The 10,897-nt window shown below is 31.4% G+C and overlaps 1 protein-coding gene across 2 annotated transcripts in view; it reads right to left on the bottom strand.

Annotated features, from left to right (window-relative positions):
* The window catches only part of LOC142323442 (uncharacterized), a 49,730-nt gene that overhangs the window by 12,699 nt on the left and 26,134 nt on the right, over positions 1–10,897 (bottom strand). For both annotated transcript variants that reach the window (XM_075363060.1, XM_075363059.1), the window contains exons 8-9: positions 8,291–8,416; positions 6,056–6,155 (exon numbers count right to left, since the gene is read on the bottom strand). In XM_075363060.1, coding sequence (XP_075219175.1) covers positions 6,056–6,155; positions 8,291–8,416 — 226 coding nt within the window. The remainder of the gene's footprint in view (positions 1–6,055; positions 6,156–8,290; positions 8,417–10,897) is intronic.

The raw sequence follows: 10,897 nt of genomic DNA, 5'->3' as shown, positions 1-10,897 counted from the left end.
TCTTTTAACAAAAAACTGTCCAAAATATACCCTTCTGAAGCTAAGCGTTCAAGCAGTATCTGTTTAGAACTTGAATTACACTGGTGGTGTAGGAATAGATTTGTTGGAAATAAATCTTCTCTTAATCATTAATTGTTTTGAATTCAATTTTGTGAACCCTAAACCAAATTGTGAAATCATAACTGAAATAAAAAGCCCAACAATTTGATTATAAGTGATTCCTGCTCAAACATTCAGTATTTAAGCATACAAGTCTCAGTAATATTACCAATTATTATCATTTCAGTATTGCCAAATTTTTTTTATAAATAGTTGATGTTGAAATTGTATATCGGAAAATGATTTAATTATTAGTATGATTTTATATAAATAAAAATAATTCATCCAAATAAATGTTGAATTACGAAAATTTGGGTCACCATCACAATCATCCTTTGAAAGTTCTTGCACAAGTTGCAGTAAAAAGAGTGTAATTTGCTATTTTTAATAATATTCTGTGAAATGAAAAACTACTTATGTAATATTCAATGGTAAGTTTCTAAACCACTTGGATGCGGAGAAGGGGTCTTCAACAAATTATTTTGTTTATATACAAATATATATACATTTTTTTTTTTTTTAAATAAGAAACATGATACTTCTTCATTGGTGGCAAACAATGGTCTATCTAAGTGATACAATATCACTGATCTATTTTTACATACTATTTCACTATACCATTTTATTATGTTGTATATATGTTGAATTAGTTATTTATACTCAGGAAATCTAGTGATAAAAATTCATTACATCTTATAAAACCCTTGCTTATCATCATATCGACCATTAACAAATTAATTCTATGATTTGATTTAAATAAAATATGAACTTACAAATATGTAAGATCAAGGTTGTTAAAAAATAAAAATTTTATGCATTACTGTGTAATTCTTCAATATATAATTAGTTACAGAATTTTTCAGTTTCATTTTATTTCAATAGTTGCACACAGTATGTCTGATACGTTCCTGAACTAAACTAAATAAAAATACAGATTTAAAGATAAACAAATTTACTCACATCAGCCCTCTACATAGAACCCTTCTTTAGTTATACACTTGTTTCAGTGCTGATAGAGCCCGTCAAATACTCTGGAGAAATCAGTTTGTGGGATTGCCTTCAACTGCTCGGTGCAAGCCCTTTGGATGGCCAGAATGCCGAAAGAGCAGTTTTTTATCTTTAACTTAAGTTTCAGGACCAGAAAATAGTCTGCTGGAGCCAAGCCGGGTGAATAGGGCAGGTGGGATAAGACTGCGATTTGATTTGCGACATAATAACATGTTAAAACGGTTGCCATGTGCCAGGGCACTGTCATGCAAGAGAGCCCAACTGGCCAAACCCCAGTACTCGGGCTGGATTCAACGAATGCGACGCATCAGGTGTTTCATTACTTCCAAATAAAATTTATAATTCATGGTTTGACCAGTTCGGAAAAATTCATGATGAATCGGGCCCTTTCAGTCAAAGAATGCAATCAACATCGTTTTCACTCTTGATTTTTTCTGCCAGACTTTTGACAGTCTTTGCGCTCCAGGATTCAACCAAGCAGCGGATTGATGATTTGTTTGCTGATCATACATGAAGCACCAGCTTTCATCCCCAGTTACAATTATTTGCAAAAAATTCAGGTACCTATTGACAGTTTCAATGAAGTCTTGAGCACAAGAAAGACGCACCTGTTTTTGTTCTTTGGTCAAGAAATGTGGAACGAAACGAGAGCACACCTTTCGGTATTTCATTTTTTCTGTTAGAATTGTATGTACGGTGTCTTTACTGATATTAAGCTCTTCTGCTATGACTCAAGGGTAAGATAAGGTTACTCGAGCAGGAGCGCACGCACTTTCGCAACATTTTCATCGTCAACAGCTGTTGATGGCCTCCTGCTTCTTTCGTCGTCATCCAACGACTCTCTACAATCTTTAAACCGGTTCCACCATGTGTATGTTGTAGTATGAGATGCAGCTTCATCATCGAGTGCTTGCTGTATCATAGAATAAGTTTCAATGAAAGATTTTTGAAGTTGAACACAAAATTTGATCATGCTTATCTGTTCCATGTCGCGAGGTCACATGAACACAATGTATGCGACCGAATATAACTCGAGACTGGAGAGACAAAATGTGATGAAATTTTGCACACACATTTGTCAGACATTGTACTACATAGTTCCTTGGTTGTCCAAGAGATGGCGTTACTTGTATCGACTACAGAAATTTAGTTCGGGAACTTTTCAGGCCCACTGTGCATCAAAGTCAAATTAAGCAGAGTAGAATAAAAACAATTAATATAGTTGGAAAGTAACAGTTATTTTGCTGACTTATTATTTAAAATTATAATACTGTTAAGAAACAAAAAATAACTACTGATCTATACCAGTAAATCATTTAGATTACTCAGCATCTGTAATTGTGTGCACTGTTGCAAAGTAATAACTGAATAAAATGTTAAATAGTTTTAATTACATTTACATCGTTTTACAATAGCAACTAACTATTAAGAAGTATGTTACAGAATGCAATACGAAGGTGAAACAGTATGCTTCTTCCATTTTCCCTCAGCACATTTTCTCTCATTACATTTTTCAATTTATTTTTGAGGTTTTAGAAATGTTGGAGTGGCTGAAAAATGGGTTTTACTATTGTTTTTCTCATCAAATTTTACACAAAAAACATATTTCGCATAACTATCTTGCTATTTAAAATGTAAAGTTTGATTCAAGATAACAAACAAAAAATGCAAACATTCCATAAAATAATATTTTTATAGTTGTACACATTTGCATTTATTTCTGCAATCTACTCGTATTCAGTTTTATAACATGAAGCTGTATTTAGATAATTATAATACCTGTATAAGTACTTTCATGTAAACAATATACTTTTCCTTCTGACTTAATTTTGTTGATTTTATAATAAAATTTTCTTAAAGATTAGCATTTTTTTTTTACCCAGCTATTTTATTTTGGTTTTAACTAATTGTTTTAATTCATTGATACAACCAAAAATTTCAGTTGCCAAGTTAGTATCTAAATACCAATGAGCACAATTGGGCAATGAAAGTATATCAGCAGCAATAAGAACTGGATTAACAATCATTTTCAGAACTGACGTTATCAATATCTTCAGTTACCTTGCACTATTCCTATGATGTCTTCCTCTGTTAACACCAGAGAAATAATTATGTTCAATTTTCATTCCGTCAGCTCATTTAAATAGGCAAACTCAAAAGAATTTGACATGAAAAACAATTTTGAATTTTCCCAAATGTTATGAGGTCTCACACTGTTTGTAACAAATTATAAGCACCCAGAACATCAACTCTGGTTCTATTTTGCTTAAAAATAGCTTATCATAAAGATACAAATACAAATATTAAAAAAAAAAAAGATGATGGGTACAAAAAAATACCATTCTCTACTTTTTTCTCTCTCGGAGGAAGAATAAATTCTTCACATCTAGAAAGAAAAAAAAATGCTTTTGGGCATATATATATATATATATATATATATATATATATATATATATATATATATATGGACTTATTTATAGTTATATGAAACCAAACAAGAAAATATTAATCTTAACATACACATTTTATCTTTACTGACAAATTTCAAGTAAAACTGTATATAACTACTCTTAAAGTTAGTAAGTTGTTATCTAACTTATACGACATAAAATTACTATCTGTATCAAATACTATTAATATGAATAAGAAAATATTAAGAACAGGGTGGAGGTTAGTTATCGGATTAATAGGTTTTTATACATTAAAAAAACATTTTTAGAGAAAACAATGGGATATGATAATTAATGACAGAAAAAAAATGGAATGAACCAGGGAGAATTGAGAGCAAAAAACTGTTATAGTTTAACATCAGCCAATTAACTTAACTAACTACAATAATATTAATGTCTATAACAATCACAGCTAAATGGTTGCAGATGATTTGAAAAGCGGGATAAATGTCTCCTGATTTGGATAATCATTCTTAAGAATAAACCCCATGCTTATTAAGGAAATTAAGAAGTGAAAGTGGTTTTCAGGTGAACATTTTGTTATACATCAGCATACCAAGCTTACTAAAATACAGGTGACAATTGGCCTACAAATGATCACTTACTATTCACTATAGGTATATCATGGTAACTTCAGAAATAACTTTGATGCCAGCAATATTGTGTCTACAAGCTTCACACCCATAACAAATACCAGGATAATTACCATAAAGCAACAAATTAATGCACATTTTTCACTTAAGAAATAATACATTTATATACAACATTTATAATGGGGAGAAAAAACACCCATAAGTAACATATAAATAATCCTAAGTACAAATGAGTGGACAACAAAACAAGAAAGACAACAAAAATAGATAGATTGATATAAGTGGAGAAAGGTATCCTGTAAAAAAAAAATATATATATATATGATTCAACATGATCCACCTGGGTCCCCCCCATGGATCTTGAAAGGATCAATTTTAGAAAAATAATATATATATATATATATTTTTTTTTTATTTATATATTTTTTTCTTTTGGAAGAATGGTACTGCAAGGTATGAACTATGAATATGAGGAAATCCAGGGAAATAGGCTTGAAAACAGCCAGGGAAATATGAAATAGGCTTGAAGGCATCCAAGGCTGGTTAATTTGCTGATGCAAAGAAATGAAAAAGGTCAAAACTTTTAAGGGAAGAGAAAGTTTAAAATATGTATAAATACAAAACAAAAGATGTAGGATTTACTAAAATAAAAAGTTCACCACATCAAGCAGTTGCAAATCCCAGAAACTAAACCTTTTTTTAATCTTTCACCTTCGGATAATGTCACAGTTTTCTGATTATAAGCGTTCTGATTACAATTTCTCTAACAAGGGGAATAATTTTTGATAAGGTGGGATAATTTTCAGCAGATATCTCTATTGTATATGGTTTAAGTAAATTTACATTCAATTAAAATATCCCACTGAACATTTGTTATAGATTGTGAACTTTTTGGCAATGCTGCAAGTACAGATGACAGGGGTTCCTTCAGTTCCATTAACCTTTCAAAAACCATAATTGTAAAATTCCACCTTGTAACAATATCAGCTATTAATTTTAATTCTTTTTTCCCAATTTGTTACTATAACTAGTCTTAATTTATCAGCTCCAACCACACTACGCTTGAAATGCAATATAATATTTCTACACATTTTAATTAAATTTGGTAGCCCATCACATGGTGGAATCGCATCATTTACTACTAGATTAAGCATATGAGCTACACACAGAAGGTTAGACATTCAATTTTTACGGCACATTTCATATTAGTGCCCGCATCTGAAATCACTGCCACAGTTTTATTACTAATACTCTGTTTGTGGAAAACCTCTTTTAATTTTTTGGCCAAATACTGGCCTGTATGATTTTCATGTAACTGTTTTGTGCAGAAACTGAAAGACAATAAACTCATCCCATTCTACTTAAAAAAAAATTATTAGTTACAGTCAGAAAAGATAAACCCCATTCGTTTGGTCTAGTGGTGAAATCATCACAAATCAGCTGATTTTGAAATCAAGAGTTCTACAGTTCAAATCCTAGTAAAAGCAGTTACTTTTATACAGATTTGAATACTAGATTGTGAATACCAGTGTTCTTTGGTAGTTGGGTTTCAATTAACCACACAACTTAGGAATGATTGACCTGAGACTGTACAAGACTACACTTCATTTACACTCATAAACATCATCCTCTGAAGTAATACCATACGCGGTTTCAGAGGCTAAACAGAAAAAAAAACCTCAGAAAAGAAACCATATTTATAGAAGTCCAAACATTCATAGGAAAAAAAATATACTTTATCAAATATGTTTATAAACATTGGTTTTGCATTTTTGTAAATGTCTGACAAATTGGAATTCATTAATTTTTTCCTGTACACCAAGAAAAGATAGACCTGAAAATAAACATAAAAAGACCTAAAGGCTAGAAACTCATTATACACTATCCCATAATATTAGCACTGACCTGTAACATCTGAATTTTTATGCAATAGTGCTTCATTCTCCAAATCCTCTCTGGAAACATATGGTGGTGGAGGACCTTCTCTGGGTGGGGAAGCAACCACCTTAAACAGCCCAAGATAAAATAAAATTAATAATCATTTTAAACTTTACAATAAGATTTCCAAGAAAAGAAAAGATTTATCAAGAAAAATGAATCGTATGTCAAAATAATTGTATAACATTTATTAAATTGAAATGTTTTAACTTTTATATCAAAATCATACTACCATTCTTTTGAAATACATACAGATTTGTTTGACAGTAGTGTCCATATCATCCAGCCTATGGTTATCTAACATTCCATTTCATCTGATATTGACAAAGTCATCAATCAAGAAAATTCTTGATTAAATCTTACTTCTGAAGGATATAGTCATCATGTGGTGATTTTCTTCGTAAAACTGATTATTTTGTTTGCGACTGTGTTTAAAGTTTAGAGATGAAAACCATTACTCAATACAATTATAAAACTAGTAATTTATAATGCCAATAATGATGAAGTATATTAAAAAAGCTGTGTATCAGGAGAAGGAAATTGAAAAAAAAACAAACAAATTACAATAAATGAGGTAAAGTTCACAATCATGATCAACATTAATTTTTAGCAAACAGCAAGATAAGATTTCTGCTATGACATTATGTCTCTAAAACTATATTAGGCTAAAAAGCTGTACAAAAGGCAATAAGTTTAAGCTGATGAAACAGTTGTTTTTGAGGAAAGCTGTGGTGTTGACTGAACTGAAGCATTTCAAATTTCTAGTAGGGTAAAAATACAGTCTATAAGACAATTTTTTGAAGTTAAGGTTTTAGATTAAAGTAAGTTCATGTTCAAGTAAAATGAAAAAAATATTTATTGTATTTATATTTATTGGATTTGCTGGGGTAAAATTTTCTGAATCTATCGGTAAATAGGTAAAGTAACAATTGTTTTTGTAAAAATTATTAATTTAACTGACTTAACATGCCTTTGATAGTAAAAGATAGGTAAAGAGGTTCTGTATTATTTTACCATTAAACGGAAATAAATTAAAAAAATTAAATAAATAAAAACATTATATCAGTACTATTAAATCATCACTATTTATCAGTAGCCATTTGTTCATTAAAGAGAGATTAAAATGTCTATTTATTATTGATAAATAAACCTTTAAAAACACACCTTACAACTTAACATTAAATCAATTAAAATAAAAATATTTAAAAAATAAAATTAAAATAATAACTTCATATGTTTTTGGAGAATTTACCTTCACCTAAAATTATACTTCTGCAGAAGATAAATCCACAGAAAATTCATTACAACAAATTTAATTTTAGGAAATTTACCATTTATTTTATTTATTTATATTCATTTTTCCATTTCAACATTATTATTCTATCTTAAAGTTATTATATTTTGTTTGCTGATAAAATTTATTTTTATTATTATTGATTTTTTATTACTTGTACATATGTGATAAAAAAAGCAAAAAATCCTGCTTTGTAGCAGGTTATCATTTGATGAAATATTACTTATCTGATAACTCCAGATATCACTCAGCTCAGATGATCATATCTTTACTATAAATACTGGAATAATCAACAGAAATTAGTTTATTAAATATAACTTCACCCAATCCTTAAAAAAAAAGTTGTGATAAAAAAGTAAAAGGAATTCAACTATCCACAGGTTATCTTATTTCTTAATATAAAAGTTATGTCCTTAAGATCATGCTGTGGGCTGGTATGTACAATATTCGTCATTAGTTGACATGTAGTGAGATAGGGATTCAAGTATGTTGTAGTCAGAATCTCATATCTCATATCTTATGAATCTCAAACAATGATTAAGCTTCTGAGGCACAAAAGAACTGATTCTAACCCACAACTTCTAATCAAATATACTACTGTGTTTTATATGCTTTAGAAAAACTTATACATATAACAGTAAGGAAAATGTGTGATAGAATGCTGTACAACACATCTGCAATTATCATCCAACCTAAATGTGTTTCCTACACATACCACCCCGCACACACACCATATATATTATAACATATGTTATATATAAAAACAATATGTTATATATAAACATATAGATATAAGTTAGAGATTTTTAAATGTTACACATAATTTAATAGAATATACATAAGATTTAGCAAACAAGTAAGCACAATAAACTTCTCTAATAGACAAGAATACTTTTTTATTTTCTGACCTCACAATAAGGTGGTGGATCAACAGGTCGTCCAACAAATTGTACTCCATTGTTGATATTGTATGTAAGTAATAAACCAGGAGAACGGTTTAAGTACAGATCCAAATCATACAATGCAATATGTTCCTGAAATAAAATAAGAACAAGAACATTAGAATTCAGCATATCATAAACTGAAACGAAACAAAATACGATAATCATTTTTAAGTACAACTTTCACTACATTAATTGTTTTTAATCTGGCTATAGTTATTCAGAAATTATTTTAACATAAAAATGTAAATTTTGCCTTTAGCCTTCTTGTAGAGAAAATGTGATTTTTAAAGTACATAAAAAATATTCTGACAACAATCAAATAAGGTCACCACTGCCTGTAGCTTCTACAACAAGATTCAAATTTCTACAACATAGATTTTAATACAGTTAATGCAGGGAGTAAAAACTGATATTACAATTAAATGTGGAGATGCATCCACACACGAATTCTCTGTTTAACATAACTTCATTCCACCATCCATGTTCGGTAATCATCCGTCTAAAAATAATAAAATGGCTCGTATACAGAATGCAAAAATCTATTTGATAAATCTCCTAATACCTCTTAAGTTCCAAACTGACAAAGGTAAAAACTCTGAGATGCATGAAGAGCCGATGAAAAGTATTATATTTTCACATTCAGAAGGGTAGCTTCCAATGAACAGAAGAACTTTACTCATTCACTTGACTGTTTTCTGATGTAAAATATTTGTTTTAAGCTGTGGTTTCTTGTAAAAAAAATGTCATTTTAGGGCAAACGTATGCCCGAGTGATGATAATATCACATTATTACTGTAATAGTGTAAAAAGAAACATCTTCCCTTTCAATTACTCCAGCATAGTGGTAGCAAAAATCTGTTTTTCTCTTTCTTCATTTCTTAGACATTAAATAAAATTGTTAAACGTGAACATGAATGCATAGCGTATTAATTTTCTCCCTTTCTATTTTTTTTTATTGCTCATTTCATTTGCATTTCTATTTTTCCAATTGATGCTTTATTTTTTTTCTGGAAAAGTATAAATTTAAAAAGGGCAGGATTATAGTGGAATATTCAGACTTACGAAGGTTATTGTTTTTTCAAGGTCCGATCGGTCATGAAATAAAAACCCGTGCAAAAATCAGATGAACCTTTGCGCATATGTATTGTGCAGTGTCTCTAGTATGGCCTTCAATCACGCTGCATCACTTCGTTTAGTTCTGAACACGCAGCTAGCACGTAGACATGTCTACAACAATAGCATCTCCCGCCAAGTGTGAAGTGCGTGCGGTAATTTGATTTCTTCAGACTGAGAGGTATAATGCAGCTGAAATTCATCGACAAATAAGTAATGTGTATGGTGAAACTTCAATGAGTGACAGCAAAGTGCGACAATGGTTCAGGAACTTTAAAGCAGGACGTACAGATGTTCATGATGCAGGCGGTCAGTGAAAGAAGCGAGTGTCAACCAATGATCTCGCTGGGCGAGTGGATGAGGCAATTCGAGAAGATCATCAGTTCACAATTTCTGTATTGAGTGATTCGTTTCCTGAAATTTCAAGGTCAGCTCTCTACACCATTGCGAGTGAGAGACTTCAGTACCACAAACTGTGTGCAAGATGGGTTCTCAAGATGCTGTCCGACCATCACAAAACAATGAGAATGAATGACTCCCTAATGTTTCTCCAGCACTACCACAATGAAGGAGAAGATTTTTTGAACAAAATTGTCACAGGGGACGAGACATGGGTCCATTTCGAAACTGAAGAAACAAAAGAGAAATCCAAACAGTGGATGCATTCTAATTCTCCCAGTAAACCAAAGAAGTTCAAGCTTCGGTCACAAAATTAAAACCACAGTGAAAATAAAAAAATATTTTATTTGTAACAAGTACTTACATAGTTAGGTTATTTCTCTACATAGTCGCCACTCCGATTTAGACATTTTTTGTAGCGTGGTACCAACTTTCCAATACCCTCGTCATAGAATAGAGCTGCCTGTGTTTTCAGCCATGTTTCTACACTGGTCTGCAGCTAGATGTCTGTGCCAAAATGTTGTCCTCCTAGCCAGCGTTTCATGTGAGCAAAGAGTGAAAATCGGATGGAGCCAAGTCCCCGGGCTGTATGGTGGGTGATCAAACACTTCCCAACGAAAACGCTGCAGGAGCTTCTTTGTTACAGCTGCAGTGTGCGGCCGAGCATTGTCATGGAGAAAGACAATGCCTGATGACAACATTCCTCTCTGCTTATTCTGAATTGCCCTTCATAGACGTTGAAGAGTCCCACAGTATGAGGCTACTGTGATGGTCGTGCCACGTTCCATGAATTCCACCAAGAGAAATCCATTCCGGTCCCAGAACACAGTAGCCATACACTTTCTGTTGGAGAAGGTTCGCTTGAACTTCTTTGGTTTACTGGGAGAATTAGAATCCATCCACTGTTTGGATTTCTCTTTTGTTTCTTCAGTTTCGAAATGGACCCATGTCTCGTCCCCTGTGACAATTTTGTTCAAAAAATCTTCTCCTTCATTGTGGTAGTGCTGGAGAAACATTAGGGAGGCATCCATTCTCATTATTTTGTAATGGTCTGTATGT

This window comes from Lycorma delicatula, chromosome 4 (genome assembly GCF_047948215.1).
Source record: "Lycorma delicatula isolate Av1 chromosome 4, ASM4794821v1, whole genome shotgun sequence".
NCBI classification, from domain to species: domain Eukaryota; kingdom Metazoa; phylum Arthropoda; class Insecta; order Hemiptera; family Fulgoridae; genus Lycorma; species Lycorma delicatula.
The sequence above is the reverse complement of the archived record's forward strand: the minus strand, read 5'-3'. Positions and strand labels throughout refer to the sequence as shown.